Below are 17760 nucleotides of genomic sequence, written 5' to 3' on the forward strand. Positions count from 1 at the left end.
CATTTTAAAAGGGAGTGGGCCTTGGTTCTATAGGTGGACGCATTTTCGAGATATCGCCATAAAGGTGGACCAGGGGTGACTCTAGAATGCGTTTGTACGATATGGGTATCAAATTAAAGGTATTAATGAGGCTTTTAAAAGGGAGTGGTGGTAGTTGTATATGTGAAGGCGTTTTCCAGATATCGACCAAAATGTGGACCAGGCAGACTTATGGCATTAAAAGTATCTTAGACAAATTAAATGAAAAAGGGCGGAGCCACGCCTATTTTGAAATTTTCTTTTATTTTTGCATTTTGTTGCACCATATCATTACTGGATTTGAATGTTGACATAATTTACTTATATACTGTAAAGATATTAAATTTTTTTTAAAATTTGACTTAAAAAAATTTTTTTTTTAAAGTGGGCGTGGTCGTCCTCCGATTTTGCTAATTTTTATTAAGCATACATATAGTAATAGGGGTAACGTTCCTGCCAAATTTTATCATGATATTGTTCAACGACTGCCAAATTACAGCTTGCAAAATTTTAAATTACCTTCTTTTAAAAGTGGGCGATGCTACGCCCATTGTCCAAAATTTTACTAATTTTCTATTCTGCGTCATAAGTTCAACTCACCTACCAAGTTTAATCGCTTTATCCGTCTTTGGTAATGAATTATCGCACTTTTTCTGTTTTTTGAAATTTTCGATATCGAAAAAGTGGGCGTGGTTATAGTCCGATATTGTTCATTTTAAATAGCGATCTAACATGAGTGCTCAGGAACCTACATACCAAATTTCATCAAGATACCTCAAAATTTACTCAAGTTATCGTGTTAACGGACGGCCGGACGGACATGGCTCAATCAATTTTATTTTCGATCCTGATGATTTTGATATATGGAAGCCTATATCTATCTCGATTCCTTTATACCTGTACAATCAACCGTTATCCAATCAAAGTTAATATACTCTGTGAGCTCTGCTCAACTGAGTATAAAAAGAATAATCGTTGCTATGAACTTGTCGCAGAGATTTGCAGTTATGCTTTAGAATGTTTGAAAGCAAAAACGAAGTGCAATAAAAACAGAAACCACAAGCACAGCAGCCTGTCAAAATCAATGTTGAGTTTTTGATATTGCGGTATGACACAATAAAAATAATAAAAAAGATACACAGACACATAAATTCACACTCGACGCGCAGCTATAAAAGGCATTGCTTATTATTCTTACAATAGGAAGATGGCATAGAGCGGGAAAGATGAATAGAAAGAAGAAAGCATTGCCAGTAAGAAAGAAAAATGCAACATTCATTTGACAGAAAGCATGAATAACCGACAATATAGAACAATGAACCGCCTACTTGACTGTTACGGCGAACAAAGAGAGTATAGTGGGTGGAGAGACATTCAGAGATGTTGAATGGCGCTGGCTGGTAGTATGGGAATATGTTTTACTTTGCTACTCTAGGAAAATGTTACTTGCAGCATGCATAAACTCATGTGTATGGATGTATAAGTGCGTACACTTACACGGTATATGCACTCAGAAAAAAGTGAGTACCAAGCAGGTGTACGTCTAGAAAACTAGTGTTTTCAAATTGACTTGAGCTCACGTAGGAGTTAAAGTTTAACATAGGAAACCTTGCCAGAAACAATTATTGTCGGAATGAACCGATATCTAGCAGTTATTCCTACATTATCGGCCTATTTTTGTATGTGTTTCATAATATTCTGAAGCGTTGTTGTTAACAAATCGATAACACGCCGATAAAAACTGGTAACACTTCGATGAGAAACTGAAAATTATCGGTAAAAAATTGATAACTTTTTGATACAAATCCATAAGTTTTCGAAAGCAAATTGGTACCATACAAAATAAATCGATACAGTTCGATAACAAATCGATACACTTTTGAATTAATGATATCAATACCTTTTGATAATATATCGATATTTTTTCGATTTGTTTTTAATAAATATTTCGATAAATAAATAAATAAATGCATGGCGCGATAACCACTGAAGAGATTTAAGGCCGAGCTTTTCTTTCAACTTGCGTCGTACTCCTTTTTTTCCTACAAATTGTCGGGACGAGACCTACTTGTTTTATGCCGACTACGAACGGCAAGGCAGATGAGTTTTCATTTAGAGCTTTTCTTGCCAGAACTACACGCGGAGCATTTGCCAATACACTGCCGAGCGGCGGCACCGCTTAGAAAAACTTTTTCTAATTGAAAAAAACTTTTTTCTAAATTTTCGATGATGCTTTGACAGGGAGTTGAACCCACGATCTTCGGTATGGTAGGCGGAGCATGTCGGCGGCCGCTGCGATAAGCTCTTGGTAAATATTCGAAATTTTTTTGATATGTAATCGATTAGAAAATACAGGAATTCGATAACAAATCGATAGTTGTTTACAACTCGTCGATAACACACTTACAACCAACCTATTCTTTCCTTTACTTATATTGCCTTACATTGTTCCTACAATATGCTGTCCACACAATAAAGGGCAGTATAAAGAATTGAGCAGCGCTTGTGAGCCTTGGCCGACCCAACCCACCGGGAGAGTGAGCACTTGACTTTGGTTCTTGAGGTCGTAGAAATAGGTGGAAGGCAGTACATTGTCAGTCGTAGTGTGTAGAAAGGAAGCTTCTTAGTTTTATGATCAAGATGTTGTGGGACGTACGGGTTAAACCGCTTCCATCGTTTCAGTTGATGGCGTGCAACGATAAGGCAACGTTGAATTGGTACAGGATTGGAAGATACTTCGCGTATTTCGCTCTACTGAGTAAGGTCAGAACGATAGGGTACCTACATTCAAAAAGATAGCACGCCAGAAAGGGGCGAGGAAGTAAGGGACATCGTGAGCTTTATATCATGGGACGGGGCATAGAGGTGTTGGACATATAGCTCAATGATGCAATGAGTCTCACAAATAAAATGTATGCACATTATAGTAGAGTCAATTGATCTTCTTCTTGAATAAGCTCTCTTTTAAAATGACCGCCCGCTTATAGCGTTTTAAGATTGCTATCATTCTTTTCCCAAGTCGCAGATACATCTTGATTTTCCCCAGGACATTTTCCAATCGGCGTGTGCAATATATCCTCCATCTATTTAATAATTTGGGAAAAATTTAAACAACGTGACATCAGGACGGACAAGGCGACAGCTGTTTCGATTATGCCTTGTAAATATCTTCAAAGCCTTTTCTCCCGGGAGTGGGATTTTAACCCGCACTCCCACGATGGTTGAAGTGTTACAAACGCATTCAGCCACGTCATGCCTTAGTTGTTGTAAACCTTATCCCAATTTCCTTCTTTGCATAATAATTTTTATTCATAGTCCATATTTCGTATGGCATCATATGGTAAAGTTATGCGTTGGTAAGGCGGTTTTTCAACAGAAACTTGCTGTTGCTTGTTTATTTGGAAGAAGCAGTGGGTTTTTTGGGTGTATTATGCAGCATAACGTAACTTTACATATTCATATGACAAGCATTCAGCCATTGATGCTGTATGATCTCATGTAACTATTAGGGTGTAGGGAATCATCGCAGGCAATAGCAATGGGGTAAATGTATGTAGTTAAAATGTCGAGTGAATGACTTGAGGTAAGTGGTGGGGATAAATGATTTATGCTGTCATGACTATTAAGGACATTAAAACTTCAGCGCGAGATATGTATGTAGGTACATATATACTTTTTAGTTGATAATATAAGGAAGGAGGTGAGTTAGTGTAGATGAGGGTCATGCGTCCTCTCTTGGTTATTGTATTTTAAAGTGTTTATGATAGTTTTTGATGAAGTCACAAACTCTTTGCTTCTACAAACAATAGACTGGGTCGATTTATTAACCGATATCGCGCCATCGATTTTTCGATAAGATTTGGGCTCAGGAAAGTAAAGTTCCACACGCAGAACCAAAAAAAATAATTTTCGAGCCTGCGAAAAAAAAAATCGCAAAAGGGTAAATTTTTCGACCAAAACACTCCCCAAAACACAAAAAATATTTTTTTTTTTCAAAAAACTGTTGTAAAAACGTTGGCGATAACAGTTTTAAAAGAAAAAATATTTTTTGGGTTTTGCGGAGTATTTTGGTCGAAAAATTTACCCCGTTGCCATTTTTTTTTCGCAGGCTCGAACATTTTTTTTTGGTTCTGCATAGTGGAACTTTTTTCCATGAGCCCAAATCCTATCGAAAAATCGATGGCGCGATATCGGTTAACTTTCGCCCATACAAATCGACCAAGGTTAATGTATAATTTATATATATATGTGTGTGTGTATTGAAAGTAAAAATATCTTAATAAAAATTGATTTACTTAGGGCGAGGAGAATACAATGAGCTCTGCATCGCCATATTTTTCATTCCTAAATCGAGTTATTTACATAATTTATTGGATTTATTTATGTGAGGTTATACAATTTATAGGAGGAAAATGGAAAGACATATTGTGCAAGCATTATTTCAGAATGACCTAACAGTTCAGGCCTGGATTGTTTTCATGTCATATGGCGATGTTATTATTTATTACCGGAACTACTGAGCTTAGTTCGGCGTATTAAGCTATGACCTCTTAATTTACTAATGTGAAACTTTTTGGTGCTTAAATAGCATAAGTACCCACACAGCATTTAGATGATTAAATATTGAATTTCCCTACATATAAATACAATTTGATTCTACTTTCTGACTAAATAATGAGTTATCATACAATTGAACAAAAGAAATAATCAAATATGAATACCTTTGATGATCAAAAACTGAAAATCATTTTTCGATCACGTTTTGGAATCATTTTTGAAGTCCTTTGATGATTAAATTTTAATATTTCATAAAAGTCAACAAAAAGAATAATCAAATATGCTCACCTTTCGATGAACAAAAACTGAATATAGTTTTTCAATCACATTTTGGAATCATATTTGAATCAAATGTGTTTACTTTAGGTGATCAAACATTTATAATCATTTTTAATTCAGCTTTCTGAATCTTTTCTGACTATATTTGTTAACTGAATAATGAGTTTTATACTTGTTAAAATTTTACTTTTCATTGAAAAACTTATTTTTTTCACATACACACATTTTTTCAATCATGAAGTTCAGAAAAAATATGTATATAAAATTTTTATTATTAAGACATTCTTCAAGACAATTTAATGCAAATGCTGCTCATGCCCGAAGATTTCCCCAACCATTTCTACACCTTCCCAGATAATACATAATAGTTGGACAATACAAAAGTTGTGAGCTATTTGATCAGGTAAGTGAAACTCTCTTGACATATGTACCTGGATATGTCTTCAACATCCCGTACCGTTTCGTAATTTAAGATATTGACGATCATAGCTGATGTTGGATGTTGTAGTCGCAGGTGTATATCGGTCAAGTTTGTTTGCGAGTGACCTGTGGTTCAAATAGCTCACTTCCGCATGCTTTCTTCCCCCGATGAAATAAGATTATTATGTAGTATCTTATTTTGAATGAGATTTGAAGAATAAATGTATGATAATCGCATTCAAAAATGAGTCAAAAATCTAAACCAAAACGATTGAAATATGTTCACGAATATAATCAGAAAATTACTGTGAAAAGCAGTCAAATATTACTCTAAAATAATTAAAGCTCAATTTTACAATGATATCAAATATGAATAAAAAGCGTTTCGAAATATGAATCATAAATGATTATTCAAGAATAATCACATTTATGGTACATTTTTCTCCCGACGATACGCTAATATTCGAACAGAAAATGCTTTTAAATTTGAACGTTTTTAATCATCTTAGGGTATGATATTTGAATATTTTTTGATCAAAATTTTCAAAAAATGCTGGCTGGGTAGTATTTATAAATCAATAATTCCAAGGCGCAACCTCCGAAGGGGTTAAGACCGAGCTTCTCTTCCAGAAATACACCCAGAGATAATTTTAGCATGTCAAGCAAACGCACATTATGATCGCTGCGGTAGTCGTTGTCCGGAGGATTGTGCCGATGATCCTAATAATAAAAGGATTTGTGATGCGACATGTCTGGCTGGTTGCGTTTGCAATAACGGTTTTATACTTAAGACTCGTGGGGGAAAGGAGTGTGTAACACGAGCACAATGTCCCTAATGCCTATCGAAGGAATACTACTATATTTACAGTAATGAAGAAAGGATATAAACAACAATTCCGAAATGAATGCGCACCAGTTCAGTACAACTTTGTAACGTTACATTTTTGGTCCGCTCTAGCTCTTACTGTCAATATGCAAAAATCATAAATATTTGTTTTGAGAGAAAAATATAATTTTACATTATAAAAAAAATGTTGCTATTTTGAGATTAAGATGATTGTACACTCACAAAAAAATCGATACCCATATGACCACTTTTCCTTAAGAATGTAATGAATACGCTTTTTGCAATGCAAAGAAAGTCGTTTTCGTCAATTTCATCATCACACATTCGAGAGGGTAACCAATGCTGAGGTTCGTCAAGCTAGGAATAGATAAGAAGGTTGTAAGGCTTCTAGTCCAAATGTAGTACCCAAAAGAGCATTAAAACTGGCCTTCAGCCACGGTTAGCAAACGTTTACAAACTTGTTTAATGTAAACTTAGCTGAGGTAACATTGCCGCTAATCTGGAAACGGCAGGCTTTGGTAATATTACCAAAATCTAGCAAAAACCCGACAGAGCCATCAAGGTACATGTCTATATACCAGCTGGAATCAGACGGTAAAGCTCTAGAGCGATTCGTTTAAAATCCGCTCGAAAGAGAGTTCAAAGTGGTGCAGTGGCCACACGATGTCTCGAATGTTTTAAGGAATACTGCCTTACGGGAACACTAGCAGCTAAAAATAAAAAAAAAAAAAAATAGCTAAAAAGCTAATTGGCCAAATTTTCTGGATAAAGTGGATCGCATTGGTATATCTTATTAGCTGAGACCCGTGTGTTAGAATATAAAACATCAAACATTACGGAAAAGCTTAATGTTAAAGGGATGTTCCACGGCGGTCCGTGATCGGGCCACTGCTTTGGAATAGTATGTATGATGGGGAAGTGCGTCTAACGAAGTAAAAATTATAGGATTCCACATTGCATTAGTGTTTAGTGCCATGCACTTGAACGAGATATGCGAGAAATAAAACTCAAACATAGCCAGCCTCCAATCGTAAATTCTGCAACACGGATTACAGTTTGCGGAGCAAACATAGAGGCAGTGTTAAATGCATCAGGGCCAAAACAATGACGTCCACAAAGGGGCGCTGGAAATATCGACACATCCCCGACTGGAAACTCTATCACGAACGCATGGTGAAGTGGCACTCCACTTAAATGCATTCTTAACCGGGCACGTATGTATGTTTTCAGGCATACCTTCACCGGTTCAAACACAAGGAAAATAACGTATGCGACCACTGCGATGTGGAGTCAATAGAAAATGTGTACCATATTATTTTTGAATTCCCGAGATCCTTTTGCTGTAGAAGTAGACTGCACAGATGACACCAGCGGGTTAGGGGGCTTAGAATATATCCGCAGCAGATATGCCCGTCGTAAGAGCCGATTAAAATACCCAAATGACTCAAGAGGTTGCCAACGCAATTTATAGCTTCTCCAACCCAATTGTCAACCTACCCCTGGCGAAACCTGTTTCTTTAGCAGCAGGCTCTGGCGACCCCAAGTTCCATGGAAATAGGGGGTGGGGGGCATGGCCTAGAAGGTGCAATGTGATCATATCAAATCGTTCGCCAGATTTTCGGGCTTGTACCTCAATGGTGCTTGTTACCGAAACGTACCGGATCTAGTATATCCGGCAAAGGACAATCAACATTGATAACACTCCCAAAACCTTGGGAGAGTGTCTTTATCGCTACAACAACAACAACTGCACAGCATATGCGAAGAATATCGTGAATAATATGCTACAAAGTAAAGAAAAATGGAGTGAAGCGTACAATTTCATTGCATACATGTTGAGGTGACTGACAAACGGAAAAAAGCTGCGCCACAGTTGTACCGAATAGGCAACGAGACAAGAAGCAAATCGCGGATTGGAAACAAGACCCTTCAACCGCAAAAGAAGTCTAATGCATATATGAAGTCCCTCCAGCCGTGCAAATAAATATCTAGGAGTGAATTATTTTTAGCTGCAACACATTCCACACCATCTTCGGCACGGATTGGAGACTAGGTACCTTCAACCGTCCAAAAAGCGAGAGACACATTCCAAAGTACTGGAAAAAGTAAAAATAATTGATTGTACAAGGGAATAACCCCGCATATACGTATTTTGGTTTTAGCCTCGGCTTATCGAATGCCGTGCATCTTTCAAAGAATGGCATCGTGGCCTCGACCGACGTTGATCCTACTGCACACTCTACCTTCCGATGGAATACTTAATGGTAGTACTGGGAAGAATGGCACAACTGACTTTGAGGCTTTGATGCTTCCTCCTCTGAAAAAAAAAAACGTGGTACATGAAGTTAGTAGGCTAGGTTTAAGTGGTGAACAGTATCCTCAACCAGCAAACTGAAAACACCCTATATAAAAGTGGGAACCTTTGGTTTGAAATAAGTCCCCGCTTTTGGCTGCTGGCTGCTTCTATAACTGACAGTTGTGAAGCTGGGGTCTTAGCCTGTAAATGCAGGACACTAGCACTGAATGGTTTTGATGGTTTTCTCCTTCAACCCGTACTTTCTACATCTGCTAGCAAAACCTAAAACATCTCTTGATCTCCCTCTCTCTCTCTCTATTCCTTCCCATCTTCCTCTCGTACTCCGCTCACTCTCACGCTCCCTCTCCCTCCCCCTGCCACCCTCTTCCACCTCGTTCCCCCTACCGATCCCTCTCTCGCCATCTTTCCCTTCTTTATCGCTCTCGTTCTCTCCCTCACCATTTCTGTCTCTTTCTCCTTATCTTTCTACCCCTCTCACTCTCTCAAACTACCTCTCACGCTCCCTCTCCCTCCTTATCTCACCCTTCCCCTCACCTTCCACCTCTCCTATCATGTTTGTTTGTAAGATATAAGTACTAAGTATTCCAATATGAATGCCCATAAGGGAAACTCTTGCACTTACTTATTTAGATACTTGAATATTATAGCTGCTTCGATTTGTTACTGCAGTAATAAAAGGTTCTGTTGCATTTCCAGCAAACTCAACATACTCTCTTCATAAATAGCTGTGGTTATTATCATTACCATCATTATCATATACATATGATCTTATATTGCATACGTAAGCTTTCGTTTATACGCTTTTTGCTCGACTCAGTACTCAGTATGCTTGACAATATTTTAACATTTGAATTTCCCAAAAATTTATTTAAATAGGTACTTATGCTCATATGTTTGTACATATGTGTGTATTTATGCAACTGTACATTTATATTCATACAAAATGTTTACAACGGTAATAAGAACATTTCCTGGCGCTAAGTCTCGCTACATTTGAAGTGAATTTCCGCATACATTTTATGAAAAGCAAAAAAAAAAGTAAACATGAAAACTACATACTACAACATTTTAAATTTACATTAAAATTTTGTTGTTGTTATTCTTTTGCAGAAAAATTACTGGCAATGGCACATTGTATTTCCCACCATTTTTGGCACAATATTATCGCACAGATGTGCATGAGGCGACGTATCGGTGTCGTGCAGCCAACGAAGCTGGAACTGTGTTGAGCCGGAATGTGCAGGTGCAAGCAGGTAAATGTCTGCTCTAACATACAAACATACATACAGAGAGCTACATATGAATGCACAAATGTACAGTTTAATATAAGTAGATTTTTTAAGTTTGTTACAGCATTTTGCAAATTGCACTGACAAGGACAGAAACAATTTGTAGATGTAGAGAATTAAGTAGGTAATAAAGATAAAGATGAAAAAAAGAAAGGAAGAAAGAAGTTATGTGAGTATTTGCAGAATGTTGAGTGCGTTTTTTTAGAAGCGAGTAGCTTTCTACAGAAGATATACTATAAAATATTAACTCAATCTATTTTAGACATTTTAGCATTTTGTCATTTTTGTTTAAGAAACAGAAATTCTCTAAATTCTCTTCTTGAAATAAATAGTTTGTGTACAGGTTGTATGTTTGCTAAATGCACTAAAAAGTATGTATTCATATTCTTTGAATTGAAAGCAACATAAAACAAGTAAGGACGGGACTGTCTTCGGCTGTGCCGAAGACTTCATACCTTTCATGAATGGGGCTGAACAATAATCTTATCCCGTTCGTAATCTCCAAATAATAGGATGTATAAGATAGGAAATATATAGTGAACAGATGTACATACCTAAATGATTTTTAAGATAAATATAAAATAAAAAATGGCAAAAACCCCCTTATCTGAAGGATCGGTTGTATGGGATATATATTATATATAGCTCCGATCGAAATGACTTTTTCATGAAATCGTCCATGATATATTAGAATAAATATCACCAAAGTTTAACATTTTATATTGGAAACTAAGGTAGAAATGGCCAAAATCTTTCTATCTGAACGATCGGTTGTATGGGATAGGTATATACTATATACATATAGCTCCGCTCAAAGTGATTTTTTCAGGAAATCTTCTATGATATATTAGAATAAATATCACCAAGTTTAACGTTTTTATATTGGAAATTAAGTGAGAAATGGCAAAAATATTTCTATCTGAACGATCGGTTGTATGGGATATATATTATATATAGCTCCGATCGAAATGATTTTTTCATGAAATCTTTTATTATATATTAGAATAAGTATCACCAAGTTTAACGTTTTTATATGGGAAATTAAGGGAGAAATGGCTAAAAATCTTTCTATCTGAACGATCGGTTGTATGGGCTATATATTATATATAGCTCCGATCGAAATGATTTTTTCATGAAATCGTCTATGATATATTAGAATAAATATCACCAAGTTTAACATTTTTATATTGGAAATTAAGGGAGAAATTGCCAAAAATGTTTCTATATGAACGATCGGTTTTATGGGATATATACTATATATAGCTCCGATCGAAGTGATTTTTTCAGGAAATCTTCTATGATATATTAGAATAAATATCACCAAGTTTCACTTTTATACTTTCTAAATTGCGACGGAAATGACCAAAATCGTCTTTTCTGAACGATCGGTTGTATGGGAGATATATGTTATAGTGGTCCGATCCTACCGGATCCCACAAATGTCTAATATAATACAAAAATGCATCCTTGCGCCAAATTTTATTGAGATATCTCAAAATTTGAGGGACTAGTTTGCGTTCAAACAGACAGACGGACGGACAGACGGACATGGATATATCAACTCAGTTCGTTGCCCTGATCAATTCGGTATACTTAATGGTGAGTTTATCTTCTATATTTCTCAACGTTGCAAACATCGGACCAAAGGTAATATACCATTTCATGTTCATGAAAGGTATAAAAAAAAATGTATGCGTGCTCTATTAGTGAACAGGTATCAACAATTCATTGGTACCCGAGGGGAAAAAGTTCTATGCATGCATGAAACACGCATGTTGTATTAAAAATTAAAAAAAAAATTTAAGTTAAACGGTTTTATTGAAAACAATACTTACATTAAGTAATAATTATACTAAAAGCTTGAAAATAATTAGGTACTTCCTAGGTACTAGTCATCACACTCCTCATCAATCTAGGGCGTTGATCAGACAATTAAATAAAAGCGTTGGACGCGTAAAATTTCTATTCGTAGTCATAAGTAAGACCAAAAGAACCTTAATCAGGTTATGCTACGCCTCACATTTTTAGAAATTTCACGCGCCCAACTATTTTATTTTCAAATTTTTTGTCTTTATTTAAGTGCCTATTATTTCTCATTCTATTATTTCATTTAGTGACTCATTATTACAAGGACTCTTTCATAACAATTTGTTACAACCTAAGTCCTCAATACATAATCTTGCCAAAGACTTTACTCGACTCGGCGCCACGTATGCTTGTCCCTCCTCGAATTTCAAAGTATTTTGATGTCACTTCTACCGGACTGTATGTAATATTTGTTCCAAATATGAGCCAAAATGTCGCTTTCTATTCATGTATGTAAATGTGTTCCAAATATGAGCCTAATCGGAGCACAAATACAATTTTTTGAAATATTTCGATCCATGCGCAACCTATCGTAGTTTTTTCTTATAATTGCTTTGTCATCAAGTTCTGTAAGGGCGTAATAGAGTATGCACGCTCTCTGAGAAACTACACCTACACCTGTTAAATAGAAAGGAACGTGCATTTATACTGGCATATACGCATAGCTTACAACTGGAAAGTTTCGCGGAGAAAAGTTGTGCATTGTGCATTGCGCACAGTTCTACGAAATAAAAAAAGTGAAAATACCTGGAAAATAATATCATTTTTCAAGTAGATCTAGACGACCTAAGAATGACTGCAACAAGACTTTTCCCGGAGTTGTGATTTACGGGCACTGGTTTTTCATATCTTTGAAGCCTTGCGAGCCTGTAACGTTGTTGCCTGTAACTCGAATTTCAGTTTCTTTCCAAATCGTATAAGAAAAGATTCATATATCAGCCAGTTTTTTACCATTTCTGAACATTACGTTTTTTTGAGTTAATCGCTGTTTTGATCCAGGTCTGCAATATATTCGTTGGAAAAAAAAAAAAATAATTTGATGCTTATCTTATTTTTACTGCACGCGACTGTCGCAGTCAGCACCAGACGGAGCTGGCAAAAATCCAGTTTTTAATTGCATAAATGTGCCATCAAGTACGTTCGAATCGTGCTTTGTGAATCGCGTACACGGATAGTAAGAGTGTGATCGCCATGCAAAATCAACGGCATTCAAATTGGGGACCCTTTCTCTTGGAGCTTCCTCGCTTTAGCTAAAAATATATACATATGTATATACATACTTTGGAGTTGTTACCTATGCGTATTTTATATCGAAATATGGGTTCTAAGGAAATGCTGTATCACCTCGTTTTTCAAAATTAATACTTGCACGATTTACTCTCGAGGAGATTTCGCACGGCTTGGCGGGACGGGGCTCAAATGTTTTACGCCGACTTCGAATAACAGCTGAGAGGCAATGAATTTTCACTGATAAGGTTTTCAAAACAGAAATACATCGGGGTTGTTTGCCATTCTACTTTCAAACATAGAAATACATTTTCCTAATTGAAAGGCTTTTTTCAAAATTTTTTTATGTGCTTTACCCGGGACTTTAGCCTGGTACCTTCAGTTTTGTAGGCGGAACACGCTTCCATCACAAATAATATAGTTTTATATTAGATTTCCAACCTTATAATGTTAATAATGATACAAGAAAAAAGTTACAAAGTTTTGCACACGGCGATGGTTATTAAGATATGTTTCTGAACTTCACTTCTTCATCAGCCAGCTTTTCAGGTGCCTTGTTATACTCAGCTGAGCAGAGCTCACAAAGTATATTCTTTGTTCGTTGTAATGTTGTTGTTTGTTGTAATGGGTAACGGCATAAACTAATCGAGATAGATATAGATTTCTATATATCAAAATGATCTGGGCGAAAAAAGAAATTCATTTAGCCATGTCCGTCCGTCCGTCCGTGCGTCCGTAAACAGTAACTAGAGTAAATTTTGAGGTATCTTGATGAAATTTGGTATGTAGGTTCCTGGGTGCTCATCTCAGATCGCTATTTAAAATGAACGAAATCGGACTACAACTACGCCCACTTTTTCGATATCGAAAATTTCGAAAAACCGAAAAAGTGCGATAATTCATTACCAAAGACGGACAAAGCGATGAAACTTGGTAGGTTGGTTGACCTTATGACGTAGAATGGAAAATTAGTAAAATTTTGGACAATGGGCCTGGTACCGCCCACTTTTAAAAGAAGGCAATTTAAAAGTTTTGGAAGTTGTAATTTGGCAGTCGTTGAAGGTATCATGATGAAATTTGGCAGGAACGTTACTACTATTACTATATATGCGCTAGATAAAAATTAGCAAAATCGGATAGAGAACACGCCCACTTAAAGAAAATTTTTTTAAAAGTCTAATTTTAACAAAAAATTTAACATCTTTACAGTATATAAGTAAATTATGTCAACATTCAACTCCAGTAATGATATGGTGCAACAAAATACAAAAATAACAGAAAATTTCAAAATGGGCTTAGCTCCGCCCTTTTTCATCTAGTTTGTCTAGAATACTTTTGATGCCATAAGTCGAACAAAAATTTACCAATCCTTACGAAATTTGGTAGGGCTATAGATTCTATGACGGTAACTGTTTGCTGTGAAAAAGGGCGAAATCGGTTGAAGCCACGCCCAGTTCTTATACACAGTCGACCGTCTCTCCTTCCGCTCGGCTGTTAACAGGACAACTTCAGCAAACTTTATTTTGGTATAAAAAATGGGCGAAATCGGCCTATGACCACGTCCACTTTTTCGATATCGAAAATTACGAAAAATTAAAAAAATGCCATAATTCTATATCAAATATGAAAAAATGAACGAAACATGGTAATTGGATTAGATACGCAAAATATAACTTTAGAAAAAACTTTGTAAAATGGGTGTGACACCTACCATATTAAGTAGAAAAATGAAAAAGTTCTGCAGGGCGAAATAAAAAACCCTTGCAATCTTTGCAGGTATTACATATATAAATAAATTAGCGGTACCCGACAGATGATGTTCTGGGTCACCCTGGTCCACATTTTGGTCGATATCTCGACAACGCCTTCACATATACAACTAAGGGCCACTCCCTTTTAAAACCCTCATTAGTACCTTTAATTTGATACCCATAACGTACAAACACATTCTGGAGTCACCCCTGGTCCACCTTTATGGCGATATCCCAAAATGGCATCCACCTACATAACTATGGCCCAGTCCCTTTTAAAATACTCTTTAATACCTTCCATTTGAAAACCATGTCATACAAATAGATTCCACGGTTACCTAGGTTCATTTTTGTATTTTGTCTGCAAAGCTCTCAGCTGAGTATGTAATGTTCGGTTTCACCCGAACTTAGCTTTCCTTACTTGTTTTGAATTGCTTTCCTTACTTTGTTTGAATTGCAGATGCCTCTATGTACGCAGCCATTTGAATGCGCTGCTATTAACTTTGTAAGAGTGGAAATATTCATTGGCCTTTTCACCAGTATGAATGCAATTATAGCGAGTTCAAAGTTCGGCACCCGAAAAGCTAGCTGATGAAGAAGTGAAATTCAGAATAATGTCTTAGTAACCATCGTCGCGTGCAAATTTTGTAATTTTTTCTTATATCAATAATAATTAATATTTTATATTCTAGAAAGTTCATAATATTTGTTTCAAATATTTCTTCTCCATCGCCTTATAAAAACCAGTTGATGATGTTGTCCTTAAAAAATATTTAAATACGCATAAGTATCTTTATGTTAAAAAAAAAGTTCGAAAATGGCATCAGTCAAAGTACATAATAACTTCCTGCATGTTTTTTTTTTTTGCTGTCAAAAGTGAAATATAGAAACGTCCTGAAAAATGGAAATTGTTTTTATTCTACCAAATTTGTTTGAATAATTTTGTGTCTAGTGCAATTTGTATGCATTTTCTAAGTTTCTCCAGTATAACGAGCTCGCATTAGTAAATGAAATGAAATCATTGTGGCACCCATCACTCCCACTTACTTGGCGCACACATTAAACTCAACTGTGGAAAATCTGTTTAGTGATCGCTTCATGACCGCAGCATTGAGTATTTCTGATTAACTCAACAGTTGGGAATGAAAATAAAATCGTTGATCTTAAAATTTTTTATTTGTAAATTTGTTCACCCAATGTGTTGATTTAGCTATTGTGATTTCGGCCTTTTGTTGTAATATTATATCGAAAGGTGAAATATAATCAACGTATCACTAAAACAGTTGGGCGTTCTGAATGCGCCCATTGAAAAATATAAATAAATTCTTCCACTTAGTTAGAAAAATGGCCGGTGAGTTATGAATATATTCTTTAGATATGTGTACGTACCAGATATTACGATTTTCGGGATATTTTCGCTATCAGTATTTTTGATATCTGTAAGTTCCATCCCGGGATCCCAAGATTTTCCCCAATTTAATTTTTATAGATTCGTTTAAGCTTTTTGACAAACATTACAACACTACATATGTAGATATGATACAATAACACAAGTTATGGTAATTCATATGTTTGGTTTAAGTAAAAGTTTCCGCTGAAATACTCGAACCTCGAAGAGCAGAAAACATGTCTTTTAGGTAGATATATTTGAGGTCATGTCGCTTGTAGAAGCTTTTTTCTTTTTTTAAGATCGTTAGTGTACCTGAAAGCATCACTTTTACTCTTTACAATAAGAGTTTTTAGAAAATCTTTTTTATTTATAAAAAATCGCAGGTTCCGAGCTACTAAAAAAATTCAAACATTGCGAATTTGCCAAGCTCAGTAAACTCAATTGAGGATTCCTCAGAAGCAAAGAAAAAAATCTTAAAACTTTACATGGATTTTGAAAAGTAGGAGTGTTGTTTCCGGTGGAATAAAGTTCTTAAAAAAAAATTTTCAGAAGTGACATGGTCTTAAGTGTACCTTAAAAATATATTTTTTGCACTCTAAATGCGGGTATTGGTTTGACGCCACATTCGGATTCATCACATCGAGGCACGTCATAGTGAAAGTATAGACCTGTTTCTGGTTACAAGGTTCATTTCGATATTTCTTGGTCTGTGATATAGCAAAAAACGGTGGTTTTGGCAATTGTAGTTACGAATATAATGAAAACCTAAACCAATTTGGAAATAAGAAATTAGATTTAAGTTTTGTGAAACACAAATTTTTTTGTTTCCCAAGCTTTTCCTGGGACAGGTTCGAAATTATTTAATAATATTCAACAATCCCAGGATTGAGGTTCAATAATCTCGGGATTTGTGGTATCCCCGCTTCCCGAAATCGCCATCTCTAGGGTACGTACATACTATATGGCGTACCCAGGACGTTTACACATTGCAGAAAAAACGAAGTTTGGCTTTTGAAAAGAAATTTTCGCTTTCTAGGTTTCATGATTGTCTCCGCATTGGTGCTAACCAGGCGCAAAGTAAGGCATTTGGTAGGCACCTTGACGAGAGTGTGAGGCCATTAGTGAGCTACAAAACGTCTGAATATGTGACTGAGTGTTCTGAATAAGAAATGCCATTAATTATATAATGTGAGCCTTTCTTATTTGAAGATTAGCAGTCGAGGAGAATATTCAGCTGCATTTCAACGTAGCCTTCACTGATGAACACGGCATGTTGGACAGGTGTTCTCGTAATGAAGATCACTAGAAGGAGCGAAAGAGAAGGCCGGCCCAGCGGGTTAGGGGGCTAATAATATACCCGCGGTAGGTATGCCTGTCGTAAGAGGTGACTAAAATATCAAATGGATTCAAGGGGTGGTGTAGCGCAACCCTCTCAAGGGATTGCCAGCGCAATTTACAGCTTATCCAACCCAATTGTCAACCTCACCTACCCGTGCCAATCTTTTTTCATTAACAGCCGAAGCTCTGGCGACCTCGAACACGTGATGGATATAGGGGGTGGGGGGCGGTATGGCCTAGAAGGTTGCATGTGGTCATACAAAATCATTCCCGAGATGGTCGGGCATGTACGTTTATGGTGTTTGTTACCGGAACGTACCGGATCTGCCTCCGGCAAAGGTCCATCAACATCGATAACACTCTTCAAGGCCTTCGAGGAGTATCCTTATCGCCACAACAACAACAAAAACAAGACCCGTGAAAATTAAGACACTGCAGGCATAAAGTTGTTCTGGAGAGAA

General features: G+C 36.3%; 1 protein-coding gene across 7 annotated transcripts in view; it reads left to right on the forward strand.

The window, feature by feature from the left end:
- Dscam3 (Down syndrome cell adhesion molecule 3) overlaps positions 1-17760 on the forward strand; it is a 296098-nt gene that overhangs the window by 99500 nt on the left and 178838 nt on the right. For all 7 annotated transcript variants that reach the window (XM_067763262.1, XM_067763261.1, XM_067763263.1 and 4 more), the window contains exon 4: positions 9549-9691. In XM_067763262.1, the coding sequence (XP_067619363.1) occupies positions 9549-9691 (143 nt within the window). The remainder of the gene's footprint in view (positions 1-9548; positions 9692-17760) is intronic.

This window comes from Eurosta solidaginis, chromosome 1 (assembly GCF_040869045.1).
Source record: "Eurosta solidaginis isolate ZX-2024a chromosome 1, ASM4086904v1, whole genome shotgun sequence".
NCBI lineage: Eukaryota > Metazoa > Arthropoda > Insecta > Diptera > Tephritidae > Eurosta > Eurosta solidaginis.